Source organism: Wolffia australiana, chromosome 1 (assembly GCF_029677425.1).
Source record: "Wolffia australiana isolate 7733 chromosome 1, ASM2967742v1".
NCBI lineage: Eukaryota > Viridiplantae > Streptophyta > Magnoliopsida > Alismatales > Araceae > Wolffia > Wolffia australiana.
Window position 1 is genome coordinate 8321454 of NC_135835.1, and position 22912 is coordinate 8344365.

At 38.6% G+C, this 22912-nt stretch overlaps 3 protein-coding genes across 3 annotated transcripts; all 3 read right to left on the reverse strand.

Moving 5' to 3' along the window:
* Positions 1-7353: 7353 nt before the first annotated feature.
* Positions 7354-9059, reverse strand: LHCA3 (PSI type III chlorophyll a/b-binding protein). Its single transcript, XM_078577023.1, has 3 exons — positions 8849-9059; positions 8183-8244; positions 7354-8110 (listed from the first exon to the last, which is right to left on the reverse strand). Exons 1-3 carry the CDS (start codon positions 8993-8995, stop codon positions 7495-7497), a joined length of 825 nt encoding a protein of 274 aa, XP_078433149.1. The 5' UTR covers positions 8996-9059; the 3' UTR covers positions 7354-7494.
* Positions 9060-15066: 6007 nt separating this feature from the next.
* On the reverse strand, positions 15067-16741 carry LOC144704569 (uncharacterized). The gene is made up of 4 exons (XM_078577033.1): positions 16438-16741; positions 16319-16355; positions 15620-15741; positions 15067-15361 (listed from the first exon to the last, which is right to left on the reverse strand). The coding sequence occupies exons 1-4, from the start codon at positions 16690-16692 to the stop codon at positions 15299-15301; spliced, it is 477 nt and encodes a 158-aa protein (XP_078433159.1). The 5' UTR covers positions 16693-16741; the 3' UTR covers positions 15067-15298.
* Positions 16742-19411: 2670 nt separating this feature from the next.
* LOC144704593 (putative protein phosphatase 2C 66) lies at positions 19412-22856 on the reverse strand. Its single transcript, XM_078577073.1, has 5 exons — positions 22396-22856; positions 21132-21506; positions 20533-20650; positions 20165-20388; positions 19412-20081 (listed from the first exon to the last, which is right to left on the reverse strand). Exons 1-5 carry the CDS (start codon positions 22654-22656, stop codon positions 19629-19631), a joined length of 1431 nt encoding a protein of 476 aa, XP_078433199.1. The 5' UTR covers positions 22657-22856; the 3' UTR covers positions 19412-19628.
* Between the last annotated feature and the right edge of the window lie 56 nt (positions 22857-22912).

The window sequence follows — 22912 nt, forward strand, 5'->3', positions numbered from 1 at the left end:
CAACAACGTGTGCCTGATGATATAGTAGATGTAAAAGATGTAGGTCTTCTACTTCGTCTAGGGCAACAAAGTTGGGGTCCAACTCGTATTCTTCCTCCGCTATTGGAGGAGTTTCCTTGGGTAACAGACCTCCTGATGCATCTCCTCGGGCAATGATCAAGGCTCAATTGGGACAGATTCCCAAAACATGACCATACCCCCACAAGATAAATATCTCTGACTCAAAGATGTAGGGTTTACTCGTGGGTCGGGTGGTGCTTCCAACAACCCTCTCGTATCTGGAGGCAGAATGGCTGGAGAGACTATGACTAACGATCTCATGCCAGATGTATTCACCTTGTCTCAAGCTCCGTCCACATGATTCTCGGGAGTACTATCAAGGACACCTTTGGAAAATTGATACTGACCATTTGAGGCCCAATATACGTGTGGATGTGGTCGTCGCACATTGACCACATGAGTCTCCGTTTGAGGCCCATGTGGTTGCTCTACCAAGAGCTCATTATGCTCCAACGCCATGCGGTAAGCTTCTTCCAATGTCCTCGCTCGTCGAGAGCACAAGCTCTCTTTTGATGGGAATTTTTAACCCCTTCCGAAAGCGTGACACACTCAAGGTTGGATCTTCATTAAGTTCGCTCACTAACATTAGAGCATCAAATTCTTTAATATAATATATCGAACTCCGATTACCATGTGATATTAGCTATGATTTGTCCGCTGTTAGGTTCTGGAGGGCTAAATATGGATGAAAAGATCAAAATGATATGCAGCAGAAAACTTTAGCGAAATTGTAATGCCATTGATAAAACATTGAAATGGAGTACCTTTGCATGAATGGCATCTATGATTTCTTAGACCCCAGAGCGAGACAAGTCTACCTGCTCAAGTTTGCAGCCTCTAGATGTATCCACGCGGTGTTCGACACATTGGATCTCCTACTTGAAAATCCCCGTTCTACCTCCATCATTGTCGTTACACCGTCCCGATCGCATTGGGCATGGGAAGAGTCATGGGAAGAAGGGAGAAGAAGGAGAAGGCTCCCGAAAAATTATGGCCGAGGTGAATTTTGTTCAGGGCCGTCCCCAATTTATATTAAGTGGATATTTTTTATTAAAATCCCCAAGACTTAAGTATATCTTCTTGCGTCCATAAGATCATTTGTGTGTGACCCTCTAGGCGCATGTATCAGCCTTGGTAATGATTCCAACGGCCCAATAATTGAACATATCATCATACAGATTAATTAACAATGGATTGATTTAACCCAATCGATATGTTGAATCTCCAACACATGGGGTGCCAAGCTACACCTCGTGCTCTGGAAGATACAAGGGAGTGTATATCGACTCACTCATAGAACCTGTTCTTTATAGTTTATGGTGTACGTTTAATCCCTCATCCTCTTGAAGCTCCTTGGATAACTTAGGGTATGGTCAACTATTAAATCCTAACTGGTCATCCGAGTTAGTACTGATGTATTCAAAAATTATCGGAGAACTCTTCTCCAATATTTCACTGCCTTGGCCAAGGACTTCATTGCATCATTTTCCTAGAGTTGTCACCTCTTATACTGAGGGTGGACGATCCCATCTTGACCACTCAATCATCTTCGTGAATTTCTTGATGCACTCGAACTAAGACCATTTAGAATCCCATGATTAGAGACTCGTTGGCCATAGTAAAAGTACAACCGTCTGTCCACAAGACGTCTTTGGTGTCTCAGGTTTAAGGACCACTTACATGACCGTGATGTGAATCAACCTGATTGACAGTTCGGTGTAATACCATTCAGGATTCGTACGGATCAATTCAGTGAAATATTTTCACTAAAGAGCACCCACTATCTATCCTTAGTGTCTCCACACTAATGGCAACGGAAACACCCATACTCATCATATGAGTGAGGCTAGATAGTGTTATTCTATCCATATACTTTTATGTCCTTCTCGTGTATCCTTCAAATAGGAATATTTAGAGCACATGCTTAAAGACTAGTGATCTCCATATTACGATCTCATCATTATTCACTAAGTCCAACCATGTATTCGTGGACTTCATTATAAGCATCACACATTCACTATAGTGAATATTTCTATTAATGAACATGGAACAAGATATGAAATGTGTGATTGACTTGCTGACCACATATATTTCTATCATCCACCAGATGGGAATGATATCCTTCTGTAATATACGTCTCTCTCAGCTTTGTCTTAGCAGCTTCCAGCATAACAATAGGTCGATCTCGTTGTTGAGCCATTACTTTAAATATATTCTTCTAGAAGACTTTAGCTGGTCCACGTACTTTAATATTCAATAAATTTAGCTTGCGGGCTTCGGATAGTTCCACCCAACCAAAATAGTCATCCATAGTATCTTCCCAGTCATAATATTCTTTGGGACCTTGTTCACCATCAAACGTCGGAATGTCTACTTTGACACTCTAATAGTCTCATCCACCATCTTCAGGTCTCAGTGGTGGTCTTTGTGAGCAAACAACCTCAGTCAACCTTAGTTGAGAGGTTCTTCATCTTCATCGTATTCTGAATATTGGGGTGATGTTGGACGATGATCCTCTAATACAGTCAGTCGGTCGTCCACATGTCGCAATCCTTTCGTCATGACTTGTTGTAATGTATGAGCCCATATTGGGATATCTTCTTCAGCGGCTATTGACAGCGTCAGGTTACTAGACGACTCTAGAGGTTGATATGGAGTGCCCGATCGCAAAGTGAGCAACAGTCTACTCCCCAACTTTTATGATCATCCCTTGGATGTCATTGCTCTGATACCACTTAACGTAGACAACATAATATTTATCTCTGATAGCCTGAGATAAAGAATGATATACGATGAAGTCCATGGCCAATAAGTCAAACTTGTCGAAAACCCCTTTGACCAGGGACAGGAAACTACTCCATGACTTGCTGACGTGGTTGCCAAATCTGATCATAAGCTACGTTCGGACTTCTGCCAGACAACACACACCCAAACAAGAGAAATGTGAATTCTCAGAACTTTTCCCAAGATAGTAATGAAACAAACACAAGATAGAACCATAGAACACACCACGGTCATATCGAGCACGAAGTACTATCACATGCTAGAAGAAAGGATAGGTACCTTGGTGAACTGGTGGATCCCGACAATGTCAGAATTTCATTGAAATGGGCAGGAAAGCTAGGGCAGAAGAGGAAACGCAAGAGAAAGAGGATCGATAATTTTCCAAAATACCAAATTGCCTCCTTTTTTTCTCCTACCCTTCCCTTTTAAAGAACAAAACAAAGTACTTGAAATTAACTAGGTATGGGCCTTCACTTACCAGTAAGGCCAAGGCCACTGTAGGAGTCTTGACTCTGCCAAATATGGGATGTGTCATACATCACTCTCTTTCTCTTCCTCTTCTGGTTCTCTCTCTCTCTCTCCCTTTGGTTCTCTTCTCTTGCATGCCCTCGCTCTTTCTTCTGGTTCTTTCTATCGTTATCTCTCGCCCTCAATCTCTTCTTATCTGTCGTTCTCTCTCGCTTTGTATCTCTTCTTATATCTCGCTCTCTCATGTTCTCTCTCTCTCACTCTCTCTCTTTCCCCCTCTCACTCTCGTTTCTCTCTCCTTTCATTTATTATATATTATTTTGTTTATTTGTTATTAATTCAAACAATTCGATCCAATCCAATCCGAATTGCGAGTTCAAATCGAATTGGATCTCATTATTCTATCCGAACATTGGGCTGGATCAAAAAATACTATTTGAACTAGATGCCAAGATAATGTAAAAATCGAATCTAACTCGGGTCTGATCGAGGTTTGGATTTGATCATTCAAATGATCGATCTGATCAAACATTCAAACAATCAGATCGAACCCCTGATCCCTACAACAACCATTAAGTTTGGTCTGGGCACTACCCTTGTTATTTGATGTGACTATATTTTGGTGAAACCTTTGTGGTGATCTGGCCAACTATTCATCAATAGGGCACCATCTATATGGTTCAAAATCTATTCCTATGGCAAGCTACCGCTAGTCTCAAGCCTCCTATGAGGCAAGGTACCATTTAGCGCTAGCTGTCCACAAGACTAGAACCCTTTAAATGAAAGTTTACCATGAGGTAGTAGCCCTCCACATATTACCTTACCACATGACATACACCATTTATCTGGTTTGTTTTCCATGTGCCTCGAGCTGCCTACGTGGTAATCTACCATACGACACTAGTCATTCATGTGGCTTGGGTTTGCGTGAGACCCATTGACACATGGAAAAATAAGAATGAGATCAGGTGTGACCCAATCACTGTCCCTAGGGCTCTCCTTATGCGTGGCCCTTCCCCATGTGTATATTGGATTTCATTCAAATCCACGACTTTTAATGAGTTCCAAAGCACAAAAACCCACTCTTTGGCAAATTGATGGAACCACCACTAGGCAGGTGTGTTGTGAGTCAGCCCCCACCCAAAACATAGGGCATTGATGATGTGTGTGGCCATGGTTCTTATGGCTGGTGTTGATTCTGGCTATAGCTCCATACACTAGTGTTGATTACAACACTAAGGTTGGACCTTGGGCTAATCATAGTTTTTGCATGAGTGCTTGCTACCATCGTGGTTGGAGACATTGCTGGTGGTGACCGTCAATGAGTTTTGGACAACATTTTGACAGTTTGAAGTAACAATTTCATTGTTAGCCATAGCCAAACTTGGCTTTGATAACCCTATTGGGATCCACTCTGTGATTGATGCACCAAATTTTATTAGCGTAGTAAAAATAAAAGTTATCGTAAATATATCTAATATAATATAAATAATTACATCTATGTAAAATCACTCTGTGCATAGTAAAATCATAAATCAAAAAATTCCATGAACAAGTTTCTTCAAGCCATATAGTTTTCTGCCCTCTAAATGTATTCATGAAGTCCTCCATATGTTGATTATGCTCATCATATTATTGAACAATATCACTGGAAATATGTCAATAGCTATTCAAAATACAGATCTCTTCTTGGCAAGAAAGGCCCTCAAGAAGTGGACTAGAAGACAGATAGGGCACACAAGCAAACTCTCCTGGGCATTTCTCAAATGAGTATATTTTTGCTTTCATACATAAATAAGAAATTTTGTTTAATCTGAACAGTTTGAATATAACTTTTCACATCTAGTGATCCTTATGTGTGATTTATCATTTTAGTTAATAAATCTGGAAATGTTATAACTCTTTATTAGATAACCTAAATAATGAATTATATCCAATTTATGGATTGATTTAACATGGATCAATTTAGCCCAATCGATAAGTCCAGTTTCTGACACATGAAGTTCCATGATAGGTTTTGTTCTCCAGATGTTAAAAATGTGATTCTCAGCTTTTTGATTCAAAATTCCTATAATCAGTTATCTTGAATATTAGATCCTTCATTCATGACACTCTTAGAATGACTTAGGGTAAGGTCAAAATGTCAAACTCTAATTGGCCCTAAACAACAGTACCTTATTTTGAAATAAAAGAAATATACTGGAAATTTATTATTAGTGAAATAATGTTTTACTTTATATGAAAAGGAAATGGAAATGGAAATTCTAGTAAAAAGAAGATGAAAACAGGAGATTCACCAATTCTGGATAGCTAAATTTCAAAAAAATTAAAAGAATAAGTCCACTTAATAATTGAACCGACATAAAATTAGAATATCACAATAGACATTATAGTCATGATTCGACACCTCAAGTTCACTTTTTGTCACTTTAAGAATGCCTTTGATTGGGATACTATATAAATAGGGAGGCTTCTGTTTGGTGATTAATATCTATGGTGAGAGATCTAGAATAAGAATTTCCTAGTATGAAAAGTATGTTTAAAAAAGAGAGGGAATCTGGTAACAGCCATTAGGTATCCTCTATGGAGGGTCGGCTCCCCTAGTTAGGACTGACACGTGAGGAAATTATCAAAAACTCTTTCTTAGATATCTCCAGTTAGTCAATCAAGGATATCACTTCAGTACCTTCCATCAGCCTGACTCGTCCTATATCGAGGAAGGAAAATATTGTCTTGAGCACAGTCACCTATGCGAACTTGTTGCGTCCAAGCTATATATGATTGAATTCCAAGGTTAGGAACTCATAAGTCAAGGTTAGTAATTCATAAAGGATCAATTTATTGACTCATTCCAAAAAAAAGAGTGTCCATTATCTAACCTTTGTGTCTCATCACAAATGATTACGAGATGAACCATCCTCATCATATGAACAGTAGTATATGATGCTATTCAATCTGAATATTTAGAAGGCCTTCCTCTATATCTCGAGGATTAAAAATATTTATGATATATGTTTAAAGATAAGTTATCAATGTATGATGGTATCATCATCTTTCACTAATCATTGCAAGATTCTTGGACTTCATCATACATCACACATAACTAATAATGAGAATGATTTTTTAATAATTATCTTTTACGCCATGTAAATCCATCACTATGTAATTGATTGTGTACGATGCAATATTCTTCCTGTCATGGACTGTTTCACATGCTTTGTCTATTATTCATGTTATGTATTGGTTATTAATAAAAATGACTTGCGGGTCGTAACTCATGGATTTATCATCATCTTTTACAATGAATTCTACAAGAACTAATTTTACTAGTAGGGAATAGAGTGGTACTTCATTTATATCTTTTTTCCTGCTTTCAACTTCTTGTATTTATGTATCCTCATAAATAATCAATTTGTGAGTGATACTCTGACGAACATTTTTTAAAATTATATTTTTCTCTGACTTTTGGATATCATGTTGATCGGTTATTGATATGTTGCGCTTGACCTAACCGTCTGGATGGCAATAGACTAGTAGATTGCGCTGCCCATCTATCTAAACCACCAAAAGCCAAGTCCCTGGGTGCAGCCCACCAACTCCATGTCACACCAAAACAAATTTATCCTCATTCTCTTGTCCCAAAACATATGGTTTGAACCTATTTTGTGATCCCAAAACTAAAATTACTTATGCTTTTAAATGTGATCTTTATATATTAGGATATATCGACATTTCTTGACCAACTGTCCCCAAAATTACACTCTTAATGTTCTTTTTAGTTACAAATTACATTTTCTACTGTCAATGGTACTGTTAAGCATATTGGGCAACATTCAATGTCTCGCTTCCCAGCCAGATAATATAGGTGAAGGTAGTTTATTGAACGTATGCCATGTGGCTTGGGTTTAACATACAGTCCCATTCAGTGCACGTCGACCCTTAAAAACACATTAAAATATTTAGATTTTTTTCTCTGAGGAGAAGACTTCAGAATTATATCGATATTTTTCCAGGGAGGAGAAGAGGAAGAAGAAGAAGAAATTGAAGAACCCAAGATCCACTGTGATCGACTAATTACAAAGTTTCGCCACGGGGGATAATATCATAATCAAAGGTAGATCAAGAGAAGAGAAGAGCAGGCGCGATAGAGAGAAGTGAGAGAGAGAGAGAGAGAGGGCGACTCTAGTGAAACTTGAGGCTGGTGAGGATGTTGTTGTTGACAGGATCAGCGAGGTGGTCGAGCAGGTTCTGAAGCGGGCCCTGCCCAGTAACGAGCGCCTGGATGAAGTACCCAAGAACAGCGAGCATGGCCAAGCGCCCGTTCTTGATCTCCTTGAGCTTCAGCTCCTTCATGGACTTAGCGTCTTTGCCGAATCCAAAGGGGTTGAAGAAGGGGCCTCCAGGGTAAGCCGGGTCGCCCGAGCCGCCGAACCCCTTCTCCAGGCCCAGGAAGTACTGCTTGCCCATGGACCCTGGCTTGGACCAGTCCTGGTACCGGCGGTGCTCGGCGAACCCCATGAGCGCCAGCTCCAGCACGAACAGCGTGTAAGGGTCGGCCCAGTAGGAGTAGCTCCCCGCCGGGGGGATCACGCCGGTCTTGAACCAGGGCAGGGCCGTCTCGGCCGGGATGAGCCCAAGCTTGCCCAGGACTTCGGGCGCGATGGCGCCGGCCGCGCCGAGCATGGCGAAGCGACCGTTGATGATCTCGCCGTAGGCGAGCCAGCGCGGCTCGATGAACCCCCCCGCGCCTTCCGGGTCGGACAGACCCAGCGGGTCGAAGCCGAAGTCACCTGGCAGGCTGCGGTTTACCCCGGTTGAGCGCGCGAGAGTCGCGGAGAAGAAGACGAGATTTGGGTTTCGCTCGTTTTACCTTCCGTCGAGGTACGACAGGCTCTGCTTGGACGCGAACCACAGCTGCCTGTTTGCGTTTTGCTGCGAGAATAATCCACCCCCGTGTTTATCGCGGATTGTACGTAGAAACACAAAGATTGATAATCTATATTGAAAGAGATAGCTACACAAAGAGAGAAGAAGAGATAAAACGAGCAAGGGAGAGAGTGAGTGAGAGACGGAGGTATATACGTATAAACATATACATATCTGTCTTTATAGAGTGAAAGAGAGAGAAGAAGAACGCGAGAGACAACGAGAGAGATAGAGAAAAAGAGCGAACCCAAGCGAGAAAGAGAGAGACAAAGGGAGATAAAACGATCACGATAGAGAAAGAGAGAGTGGGAGACGGAGATATATACATATAAACTTATACACATCAGTCTTTAAAGAGAGAGAGAGAGAGAGAGAGAGAGAGAGAGAATTATCGAGACGTAAAGAGCGTGAGAGAGAGAGAGAGATAGAAAACGAGAGAGAAAGACCGAGAGATGGGTGTTAAGCCGGAAAACGGTGGATGGGTATCTTTAAAAAGATGGATCTAATCATGAAATAAGTTATGGATGGATAGATGGGTAGACCGATCACAGAGATGGATAGATAGACGGACAAACGCAGAGATAGAGAAAGAGAGAGAGGTGTAGAAGACCTTGGCAGGAGGCGTGGCAGAGGCGCGGACGACGAGAGAGGTTGCCCTTCTGGCGGTCGATCTGGAGGAGGAGGCGTAGAGTGGCCTGCCGCCGAGAAGCTGACGGCCGGTCTCCATGGCTGAGGAAAGAAGAGCCTGTGCCGCCATTCCTCCGATCACCCACCTGTAGAAGACGAAGACGAAGACGAAGAGAAAGAAGAAGAAGAGGAGAGACTGAGGATCTGGTTCGGAAGATGGAAATCTTAAAGGAGATGTGACGTGGCTCTTCTCTGGATTAGCCTCATCCGCCTCGCCAATCAGCTTCTCGCAGGTGTTCCGGCGAGCCATAGATATGCCAACGTGTCATGGGCTGATCCATCTCTTTAGATTCTGAGAGGAAGATGACAGAGGAGACGATTTTCTCGCGGTATATGTGGCTACGCGCAGGCGACGGGGGAACGAATCCTGGCCGTTTATCTCACGTTACTTGGAGCCGTTCACTTGTAGAGTTTCTAAAATTCAATTATAGTATGCGTTATGTTTTGCAGAGATTATTTTTTTTAAGAATTAAATTGACCTTCGATCCTCAGTATCTTACTTGAAGAACAATTTTGACAGTTTTGTGGACCTATCCAAATGCTAAGGTCCTTTTGAATCATCTCGGAATTAATGAGTTTTAATAATTCTTGTTTAAACTTTTGTCTAACGATAATTTGGTGTGTATTTCTAAATACCAACTCTCGTGATAAGCTTGAATTTCTTGTTCAAGCTCATGTTCCTTTTACATTGCAGTGTATGTTAATTAGACCATTTACAAAGTAATGCACGACTGATATATCCCATGCTCGTCAAGATAACAATACCATGCAACAGATGATATAGCGTTACTCTATGGGGGAGTATTGAGCCTCTAGAGTCCACCAAACGACATCTTTAATCTCATCTGGAAGATAGTGAACAACTAACCTTTTGCACTTTAAAAAATCACAAAGAACCTTGTAGGGTTTTAGAAATTTATATTAAATGATATCATCAATGACGATGACTTTTATCTCAAACCCCCTCCACAGCGCTTAGTTACAACAATATTTTGGTTTCCCATCAGTATAATGTTACTTTATCTCAGTAGCTTTGATGCAGACTTTTCCACAAAATTGGGGTTTTCTTGGATACTCGAGTGTGTTCACATGTATTGACTGGTAAAACCTCGCTGTGGTTTGAAATTCTCTTTTACGATGCTCTATCTTCTATTTACGCCAGCAATTTTACCAAACATAAGTTATTATGAATAACCAGCTCAAAATATGTATAAATGTATTTTCTTCATAAGACATTATGATTAATTTTCAAAAAATGTATGATTCATTAAAAGTGGTCATCTACTATCTTCTTCACCTATTAACTTCATTCATTTGGTCACTTCCCAACATCCAAACTTATTTCTATCAGAACTTTATCGATCAACATTATTCCCCTGCTCACCTACTATATGATTCGGTGTAGATTTTCTATTTATATAAAGAATAGTTCAGATAAAAGAGTTCTATAGCAAATATATATATATATATATTTATCTTTCTCCAAAATGCCAAAAAATAACACTTTAAACATCAGCGTATGTTCTTAATAAACACATATTTTAAAATAAAACAGAATTAAAGATAATTATTTCAAAGATGTATTCAAATATGAGATGAAACATGATATTGTTTTTAGAATTAATGTTAAATGTGTGCATTAATTAGTCAATAGCGTTAGTTTTTATAAAACTATCTGTGATATAATTGTTTTTATATGTAATATAAAAAATAAACCAAAACAACCATCACTTTTATAGAATTCCTTTTGTTAACGTTTAGCGATAAAACAGTGAGAATGAGTAAAATAATGAGAATCCTAGATAACTTAGAAATGTGATCAAGTTACACAAATTATTAAAAAGTTAACTGCATAATAAACATGAAAACAAGACCATCTTCCCTCGTATAAATATGGCAGATATTATTATTACTTAATATAGATATTTCAATGTACAACCATAATGGAAGAAAAAATTGTGAATCCGGTGATTGAAGTTTTAAGAAGAGATAGATAAATATTAAACTAAGGATTCAAGACATCCATTTAATTTGGGCAGGGAATAATCTCTATAATAATATAAAAGCATTATAATGAAGTGATATTATTTCCAGATTGCTATAAACCAAATAAATATTTCATAAAATTTAAAAGAATTAACTTCATAATAAAAAAGAAAGCTCCTTACATATTTAATAAGAAGAAAAAATTAGAGTAACTACAGGAAAATGAATAAAATATCCAATATAATTAGAGTAAGTAGGGAAGAAGGAAAAGGAAATGAATAAATCCATTAGTATGTGATACAAAAGTCACAATAGACTGATATAGAAGATTGATAATAAATATACTGAATTATATAAAATTATATTGATAAATATATTTGTTGCATGAAGCTTATAAAACAATTTCTGGAGTATAAATTTTCATACGTAACACCAAAATTCATCCAAAAACTTACTCAAATTTTGAAATAATACTTGTTTATTTAAACACACGTTTATTTTTGGTCTTAAATCATTTGATACGCAAGGCATTCCTATGATACATTTGTTTCTCTTGATTTTCTGAATTTATTTGGTAGAAACCTAAAAATAATGTACTGACTTCAACTTAAACGGAGGTTTCAAAAATACAATTTAACAATTTTAAAAAGATAAAACTTGGTTTAGTAAAAGTTTGATATCAAACAGAGTATTTTGACAAGTGAATTTGATCCATTGGCAATTCACATTTTATTGGATAGTTTATACATGAGTTGAATATATTAGGTTTCTATGAGTTGAATATATTAGGTTTAATTAATGAAATTAATGGAGAAGGTAGAGAACATATGTATATATACTCAAACATATGGTGAATAAAATAAGCAGTAATCATGAATTCTGGAAACTCTATCTTTGTATAACTTCAAGATAAGATTTTTAAAAATAATTTACCTCCAAAGTATCAAAGGACCAACATTTAGCTTATACTATTAAAGTTGTCCAACTATTTTTAATACTTGTGCACTAGAGCAACAACAAACTTCGAATTTTTGTATTGGTTGCAAGTTAAGAGTTACTCAAGGATATTTGATTTTGTATCAATGTGAACATACATATGTTTAGATCAATGTATTCATAAATTTAAGGATTTTTTATTCACATTATTTCATACATGAGTGCACCTTTCAGATGGAATGTCATAATATCCTAGGTCAATATATTCTCTCATAGTTATCTAATTGATAAAATTAAGCTCAATCAATCTAATAATTTTACCAATCAAAACAATAATCATCATGTTCCCAACATTAAAAGCTTCTACCCATTGGCCACACTATCAAAAGTTAATTTTCTTCATTGAAATGAGGCATATGTGCTTACTCTATCCATTTCACTCCAAATATTCTATTTCTTCATTGCATGAAATTATTTCATGGACTTCACATGTTTCTATGTTTGAATATGATATCAACTATATAAAATTATATTTTCAAGGTTGACCATTCCATCGGGACGTTATGAATTCTGAATGTTCAAGAATATACTAAATTACTCTGTTGAAGTCAAATGCCTTAGCTGTGAATATTCATCTATATAATTAACTATCTAATATAGATGAAAACATTAATTCAGATATACTTAATAATTTTTTTTATTTAATAATTTATCTCCTAAAATTTAGGTATAAAATGTTGGAGTTAGGGTGTCCTGATTTAATATCCACACAATGAATACAACTATAAGAAAGAAAATACTGACATTTATTGTCTCGTTCTCAAAGGATCAAGACATTTTCTGTCGTTGAATAAACCAAGCAGTTAAAGTCATATGAACCTCTCAGGACACATGATAAAAAAACTAGGGATGATATCTGGAGTAGTGTTTGCCCGTTCCGTACCCGCTTTCAGATGACAGTATCGGGACGGATGCTGAATCGGGTATCGGACAGTACTGTTCATATATCCATTTTTACCGATATCCGAATGTCAGATGACGATATCGAACATCGGTTGCTACAGTAACTACATCCTATATCGTTATCCGTTTTGATATTGTCATCCGTCTCTGTCTCTCGGAACGGATGACGATATCGGATCTCACAGTTGGATATCAGATTTTGATATCCAACAAATTAATCCTTGTAAAAATAGGTTATTCTTTGAAACTTGTAAGTTCGAAGTTGGAACTTGGAAGCTGTCATCGGTCAATGGGTTGGAGAGGAAATTGTCAGTCCACAGGTTAGAGACTTATAGGATATCCTTCGGTTGGCAGGTAACAAAAGAAAGTGTCAGTTGACAGGTTAAAGATCAGAGAGATAAAGCCAACAACGTATCTGCACTTAAATTTTAAATGTAAACGGCGCCCAAAAATTTTTAGTATATTATTAGCTCCTATTATCTATGCACTTCAAACATTTTGTTTTTTCCCATATGGGGTTACCAGGATTCGGAGTTTAAAATTACATCTACATATCCGGATATCGGTTCCGACATCCGGATATCGAAACCCAATATCCGGTATCTGAGATCCGCTTTGTCCCTGGCCTCGTCGATATCCGTCCCGATATCCATTAAAGATAGGAATGTAGATATCCATTCGATATCCGATATCCAGTATCAGAAACCGCCTTGTCATTTACCGGATATCGGATATCAGTTGTCCGATATTGGATATCGGACGGATATCGGACAGCCAATCAATAATCTGGAGCCTTAGACTAGACATATATGTAAGTTTAGAAAAAATGTAAAATGTTCAGCCATAACATCCGATAATGATGGAATCAGTTCAGTAATGATAAGTATAATAACTTTCCTAGGTTTCCTAGACCAAAAAATGTACAAAGAAGTAATGAGGTCTTGACACCATTTAATACAACCAATAATACAACATATTTCTCATGCATCCACGTAATTTGAGTCTGCATATTTTGCAGGAAAATAATATTTCCAGGCTTTCAAATCAGTGAAGAAGGTCAATTAATACACATTAACAATAATCACGCTTTATTTTAGTCCTTACAGTCTTCCTGACACACACTCGTGCACATGTAAGAGATCTTATAGTTGCATCCAAGATCAAGGCATCTTGGGTCAACTTAAGAGATAAAATTAAATCATAAATAAGATTAATTAATTGATCACATAATATACAGATAAATCTAAAACCAAAAATTATTGAGGAAAAATCTTGGAAGATTTCATAAAATCTGAAAATTAGTGTGATAGCACCTAAGATTAAAGTCAATCATTTTAAGCTATCAACATGCCATGTTCTTTAGAAACATAATAGGAATGTACTTCAATAATGATTAGCGGCATATACCCTGGAAATAAATCACATCAATTTCTTTAATATAAGTACGCCAAAAAAATATTTTAGAATATGTTTACTTTATTTTGTATGATTCTGAAATATGTCGCCATATGGATATCCTCTTATGAACAAATACACAACATGAGATTGTGTATTTCACAATTATCCTTTGGGACGAATCTATATCACAAATTTATAAGGGTATGGAATGTGAATAAATTATTAGACTGTAATTGACAGTACACGAGGCAAAAAGATCTTATAAAAAAAATTGATATGAAGGTTTTTGGTTCAGCCTCACGATCTAGAGAATTGAATATGAAGTGACTATGCTTACAAAAAGGGTCGATTTATGACAAAGAGCCTATGTAGAAAAATTTTCGAAAATTGTAAGAAGCAAAAAATTGTCAACCATATGACGCTCAGAGAGAGTTTCAGTCTCAATCAAAGCCGTAAAGAATGATTTTGAACCATTTAACATGTTCTACAAATTGTAGAAATAAAAAATAGGAAATCTAATGTTTGTTCAAATAATTTACGCTCAGATAAGGTATATGTTATATGAGTCATCAAGAAGAATATTTCAGCAATCCAGGGTTCAAGAACTATAAGGAAAACATAAGATTGTTGCTGCAATACAACTTTATGAGCTCAATACTGCAATCTATTAAGCATTTCCATAAATTTCACCCATTATTTCAGGTAAACATTTGCATAAACCATACGGGGAAAGCAATTCATATTGACTGATCAATAAATCCTCATGGAAGACCATAATGCTAATTCACATCATATACATGTTCATATGGTTGGATAACGTAGACTCTGACGAATTCTCATCCCTACAGAAATAAAAAATTGAACATGAAACATTGAAGCTCTACATTTCGGAGTATATTTTGATTTTGCCAAAGTTTGTCTTCCAAGCAGTCTTCTATCAATATTATTTAGGACTACAACGAAAATTTCTCCTGAGATCCAAAGCAGTCTTTGCTGCCGAGCCTCCAAATTTACATGCAAAAATATCATTTTGGGAGGGAATCGTTTGTTACTTGAAATTCAATTGTAAAAGGAATACCAGCATAACGCATCAGAAGCTTGCAGGACTGTCATCCAACTGATTCTCATCTTCTATATCCACTTCCAAAATCTCCTGATAAAAAGAAGTAAAACTAAAGTAAATTCAACTATACTGGAAGAAGAAACTTTTTATTTCGGAAAAGAATTATGTAAATTCAACTAAACTAAAATAGAGTTATTTCTTATTTTCATCGATTTTGACCAATAAAAAATAAATCCTAATTTACGGAAAGTCAAAATATTGTTCTAAGTTTCTAATAATTTATACTGAGTATACCAGGATCGGTGAGAACTGTTCAACTTCGAAAAAAATGAAGGATAAGTAATTTACAGGGATTCTGTTCTTCAAGTAATTGTCGAGCCGAGCAAGAACGGTGGACCTCTTGTGCCAAAATCGACCCTTGAACCTCAGCTTTACGAAGGGGCCATCCAGCTCAGCCAAATCGACCACCCCTGAGTTCAATAATCAACTCAATTTCCTTTACCTTCAGAAAATAATCCAAAATTCAGGGCTACATGAGAACAATCCGTCATATGTTTCGTCCCCTACTGTCATAAATTATCAGTCCTCACCTTGGGACATAAAACAAAACAAAGTGTTCCACTTTGTTTTGTGTAAATTGCATAAATTGATATATTTACGCTTGCTCCACGCCTATAAACTCTATCAAACACAACTTCTACTTTCGTGAAAGCAAGAGAAACGGAACGGGGCAGAATCCAATCCGTCATCAGTCATCCATCCTGTCATTCGAACCGTACCATAACAGACCAACAGGGCCCCGGGACAGGTCACTGAACGGAGGGCCGTTCAGTCCCAGCCCGTCCATGACGAACCATCTTCCGTCATCCGTCATCCATGGTCGAGCCTTTGCCAACCATAATCCAATTCTTGAGCCCCTCAGACTCCGTGACGGATGACCGACGGAAATGTCGTTCCGCCCCGTTCCGTACGTCCAATTCCGTCGTCCGTCCAAGAGCCTAAGCGAGAAATTTCAACGATTTCAAGATCTGAGAACGAAGATAACACCTGTGATACCCACAGATGCGTCGAAAATCTGCGCCAGCTGCCAACGAAACAGGTAGGGATGAATCGGACGGAATTGAAATGCGAGGCAACTTAATCTGATCAGGATAGTAGAAAAAAACCTCAATTCTGGCCTCTTCAAGCACCAATCTGACGTTATCTTCGGTGAGATCGAGAGAAGAAGCTGAAATTGTTGACGAAGGCCTCCTCCCTCGCGAAGACCGTCTCTTCACTGGAGTCGTCAATCTCCATCTCTGCGAAGTGAAAGCCAGCGGTCTGAGAAAAGCAGCGCCGAGAAGAGGGCATGACGAAGAAGACGACGACGGCGAAGTCCTCGGCGAGCACCAGATATGGTGATGATGAACTCTCATCGCCATCTCTCTCTCTACCTCGCTATCTCTCTCTCTACAGGGTAAAAAGACCGTCGGAAACCTCCAATTTATTCCTTTCATTTTTTATTCTGCTTCTGGGCCCAATAAAAATCAAGTATATTTTATTTAACTATGTGGACGATAAATTATTTTTGCTTTTCAGTTTCTCAAAATAGTAGAAGCATTATTTTAGCTATCTTAGAGTGTTGTAATGCTTTTTTTTGGAATTTGAAGAGTACATTGAAATTCAGTAAAAAATATTTTTTTAAGGCAGAATATCGTCTACTATGTTTATGATAAAATTTTTATATTAAGGGATTGGATAAGTTGGTCCGTGTATCTAAATCACATTGGTTTGTATTTAGGTTCATTGAAATAATGTCAATATTTTTTAACAATGATATGTTACATCTCATCCTTTTGTTGCAAACATACATCAAGGATGCCTTATGCGTAACAAGTGTAGGAAACATATGACATGTTCTTTTCTATTTTTGTTGTGGAAGGAAATGTTAAAACTTACAGATGGAAGGGATAATGATTGTCATAGGGTGGAAATTGATTAATCATAGTAGAAATGATGGTATCATTTGTCCAGGAAAAAACATCATATGTTTCCACCATCATCAGTCCTAATTAGGGATCGGCACACGTCATGCATCACGTCACGCGTCGCCGTGACGGAAGCGTGATGGATGGCGTGACGGTGACAGTGACGGTTTATAGGGGTCCATGATGGTGACAGTGACGGATGACCAAGTGGTCGTGACAGGGACATGATGGTGACGGGGTGCCCAGGACGTGTGACGTGACGGAACGGCCATCACAGATGACGGCCGTGACAGAATTTTTGAAAAGTTAAAATGGACAGAAAATACATATAAAAATTATTATTTTAATCTTTCTGAAGGCTGAGGTTTCGCCACGTGACGTGGCCATTTCGATTTCCTTGCATTTTGCACAGAAGTCCCTGTTTTTTTTTGCACGCGCAAACCGACGCCGCCTATAAATAATTAGAGATATACCCCTCCGTTCAAGCAGGGTTTTATTCACGTCACCGGAGATGGTGACGCTGTCACGGTGACGGGGACGTGACGTGACACCCTATGGAGGGACGGTGACGGGAATGTGATGGTTTTTTTTGCATATGCTGGGATGCGTGACGGGACGGTGACGTGACAAAAGTTTCATCATGTCACCGTCTGTCACATTTCGTCATCCGTTCCGTCGCGTCCGTGCATCACGTCCCGGACGTGACGTTCCCTAGTCCTAATTGTATCTCCCTTATTCCGTATGGGATCCCATGAGGGTGGACCTGAAGTTGGGATGCATCATCTAAATATACCCCAAAATTTTATCAATAGAAAAAAAAATACATAATTAATGTCCTGGACTTATGTAATGATGGTTTTGTAATTGGCAGAGTTTTTTTACAAAACTCTAAACCTACACCTAAATTTTTTGTTTGGTCTTGGTTGGGTTAAATACCCATTTATAATTGGAAATACCTAGAGGTTCACTCAAAGAGTATCAGACAAAATCAAATTCAGGTAAAACCTTGTCTCCTCTAAATACAATATATTTTTTCCCTGATGCTGGTCTGTATCGAAACTGGTATCGAACTTGTGGTAAGCCTGTGAATCACAACCCGATGGTACCAGTTAAGTTTTACCAAAGTTTGGTAAAAATGGTGAATCCTACATGGAATTGCGCTTATATGGGTAGGTTGAGCCAGATAAATCCTACCACTTTCTTAGTACATTGGGTTGAATGATTTCTGCAACTTAGACTCAATGCCAGTGCATGGATATATACAACTTTAACACAGCCACTTACCAAGAAATTGACGGGTTTCTAAATTACTTATTTCAGACAAGCTGTTTTGGTACATTTAATAAATAAGTGAATTATTTTTGCTTCACCCTATAACATCTTCTATCGACGTCCAAGCATGTAGATTTCTCTGCACATTTCTATAGAGCTCTTTCAAAAACCTAGTTTCCCCAAGGTTGCTCAGTAAATCATGGATTCATCTATCTCTTTCCGTAACCCTTATCTTTATCATTAATCCCTCATTTTCTCCCATTCACTATCTAATGCAAACTACTATTCTCATCGTATTTTTTCAACGTTTGGTGAGTCAAGGTTACAATTATTATTTTGACACGCTGAAATTTTACTATGAACGGCTAAAGAGACTAAGTTGAGTTCCAAAATGGATTAGTGGAAAGACAAAGTTAGAGGTAAGATAAAGATAAAATGAACAAACGTATAGATAGACAGGCAGGTACGATCGTAGACAGATCGATAATTAGTTAAATAGATAGTGGGAAGAACTAAATTTAAAGAATAAGAAAGGGTATAGTGAGAAGAGGTTCTTGATAAACGGTTGAACTTGGAAGTGGTTCTTATTTTCTTTGAACCTTTAGCTGCTGAGGTTTAGTCTACAGATTGACTCTGTCATTCTTTAAAGATTTTGTTGCTTCAGGAAGGTCATCATAAATAGATATATAGATTAATGGTTTGATGAATAGGTAGACAAACTGGTAAATATATAGAAAAAATATACATTATGTATACATTATACATAATGGATTTAACTGGACCAATACATGATATTCTTGTAGTATTTCTCGGATTAGTTCTTATATTAGGGGGTCTCGGAGTAGTTTTATTTACCAATAGTGTGTCTCCATGATACGAGGACAGAGAGAAAGCTAAGTGGTGATGAAGATAATTAAATATAAGTTCCAAGATATAAGAAGAGAAAACTAGACATATGCCTTCTCTGCAGTAACACCATCCCTAAAGAATCACAAGATCAATAACTTACTACACCTCAGCAGCTGTACAATAAAATATAGAAAATCAAATCCAGATCCAGTCTTTAACCAAGAGACTTTTCTTCTTTCTTTTCTTCTCTCTTCTTGTCTCCCTCTCCTCTACAACCATTTCCTCCAGCTGGTTGACCTCTTGTCCCCAGCTAAGAATCTTGGAAGATTGATCAGGGAGTTAACTCTTGTGACCCCCTCCAGTGCTGACCACTCCTCTTCATCGGCGGTGGAGAGACAATCTGCAAGGCGACGCCCCGACTGCTCCATTGACTTTGACTTGTCCTCGCCCGGATCAACTGCTGCCACGATCTCGATCTCGTTCCCTTGCGCTGCCACTGCCACAGTGGATTTCTCCAATCCATGGTTTTTACTTTGACTAGATGCAGGTTTCGAGCCCTTGAGGAAAAGACAAACCACTGCGCAATCGTCAATTTTGGATGTGGGGAATTTATGCCACCATGCCTTGACCGCAGCATCAACGAGGGCCCTGGCGGCCATCGACCGTGTTGGCGCCGCCGCCACGACATTAACTACTTCCTTATTAGAGAGAACATCCCATATCTAAAAAAATAAAAAAAAATCAATGATTATGTTCTGCACAAAAAAAGTTGGGTCAGAAGAAAATACCAAAAACAGAGACTTACGCCGTCAGTGGCTAGAATGATGAACTCATCCTTGTCGGTGAGGTGACGGAAGGTGATGTCGGGAACGGAGATCAAGCCATAGTCTTTGAGGCAAAAGTCTCCAAAGGCTCTGGCCATGGCCAGTCCTGGGGAGTCATTGTTGGGCAACCACACACGAGCAACCTCCGGCTCATCCTGCAATGCAAAGACCCGGCCCTTGCACTGCTGAATCCTCTCTGCTTCTCCTGAATGAGATATTGATACCAGTAGGTCAACCCATGATGCTTACCAAGAAAAACAATGTTGACTTATTCCATGGATCAGTCCGAGAAATGGATGGGATCAGGATGTTAAAGATAAAGATGTTGACTTGGGGAAGAATAGCTTACTCGGAAGGTTGGGTTTTAAGTCAACGGTGAGCTGGACTGCTTCTAAGGTGCCATCCTCTTCTCTCATCCCAAGTACCGCCCTTGAGTCGCCGACATTGCCAATGATGAGATCTTGTCCCTGGACATGGACGTCGCAGAAGGAATGGTCAGATTCTAGCTTTAATTTTTCATCCATTCTTTGATATGATTCTCTAATAGATACAAATGGTATACATATGAATAAACTTGACAGATGACGACGAATTCATCATCATCACCCCATCATCATCATCATCATATGTTTTTTTGTCTAAAAAAAAATCATCATATCTTTTGGGCATGAGACAAGTGTCGAGACGCTGACACCTTCATTATCATATGATTCAGACGAATGACGATGACAATCATGTAATCGCCTACTTGTTATCATCATCCTGGACGACTGACACTACCAACGAAATCATCAATGTCCACTCCAAATTCCCCCTCCCCCACAAAAAAAAAATCAAAGACATATGCCTCTTTTTTTTTCCTCCAAGATCTTGGATTCCTATCATTAGAACATTGCTTTCACAGAATAAAAAATAAAATACAAAAAGTAAAAGGTAGAACCCAGATACCTGTTTGATCAGTGTAATAGCCGTGCTCCCACTGCAGAAGCAATCAATGGTAGGATGCAGCTTGAGCTCTTTATCCATCGATTTGAAAGACTTGAGCAAAGACTGCCTGAGAATGTGATAGATCTCCGGAAACTTATCGTCAGAGGAGTCAATGGGCTCTGACCATTCATATTTTCCAGATCCGTCCTCTGAATTTCCATTGAGCTGGGGGACAGCCTCTGATTGAGAGCTGTTCTGATCACTCTCCGCCGCCTTCCACTGGGTACAAAGCTTGAGAGGAAGTGAATCTCTGACTTTCTTTGCAACCATGTGGCCGAACGGGCCATGTCCGTCAAAGATTCCACAGAAAACAGTGTCGTCTCTCGAACCAAAGTTCTGGATCAGAGAAAATACACAAATTTATTAAAAATAATATTTAACAGGAAGTACTTCAAAAACTAAAACTAGGATTACTCGGAAAAAAGGAGCCCATACTGGACATAATACGGGATGTTATTCAACTAAGTCCGTGTTTCTTCAATGATTCAAGAAAGATAATACGTCCATTAATTCACGTTTTCTTGTCTGATTTTAAACCAAATGGCGCATGAACTGAGCATGTAAAGCAGAAAGCATCTGTATGTCTCGATGCGTGGGTAACTGTGCCATAAAATAGAACATTAATATTTATTCTCTCACTAGTTTGGACCATATAAATGAGAAATAGATTCACTGATCCCCAAAGTTTTCCGTACGAGTCGCTGTCAGTTCTAAATCCTTCATAAGCTGGATTCAAACGTGGGAATAGAAGTTTCTTCCCAGAGAATATCAATGCAACTCAAATTTCGAGCATGCAACTCGAAAATAAGACTAAAATGACATTAATACCTCTGATTTTCTCGATCCACAGGTTCAATGGAAACATGTGCAAAGGCCAGAAACAGGAGAGAAAAACGCACCAAGCCAGAAAAAATAAAGAGTAGATTCCGAAATCTGACGTTTCGTACTACGAGTACGAAGGATCATCTAGTAAAATTAGACCCACGATAAAGAACAAAACCAACATCCAACTAGAACAACCCATTGATCGGAGAACAGATACAAATCGTTTTAAATCAATTAAAACCCCATAACAAGCCAATTAAAAAATCATCCAAGCAATTCGCTAAGAAACATCAACGAGCAATTAAACCCCATAAACTAAGAAACTAAGAAACGAGATTTTTTATTCACAAAGAATGAAAAATCTAAAATTGGGAGAAAAAAAGTAGCAAAAGAGAAGCACCTCCCACACGATCATCGCATCCTGATTCGTCCCCTTCCTACCCTGCTGGGTGAACAAACAGGCGGCCTCGCTAGACCCATTAAAGAACAATCGCCCGGGCACGCTCTGCAACTCCGAATCGGTCAAAACCTGCCCACTCTCCACCTTCGCCAGCAGCTCCGCAGGATCGACAACGCAATCCCGCCGATCAAACAACCTCCCTCTCTTCTCTCCACTCTTTCTCTTCACCCCATCGGCGTACGATGAAACACAACCCCCCATCTCCCCCAAAACAACGCCACAGACCTCCGAATTGCCGAATCTCTCTCGAAGAACACCAAAACCAGCTACAGAAACCGCTACAAACCCGAGTTCATGGAGACATCGCCAAATTCTTCGAAGAACAGTAGAGAGAGAGGAGAGAGAAAGAAGAGAGAGAAAGAGAGATGGGAGGAATGAACTCGAAAGGAGAAGTTCATTGTCGTGTGATGGGGGTGTTAATGCGCGAACAGCAAGGAGCGGAGCACCATAATGAGCG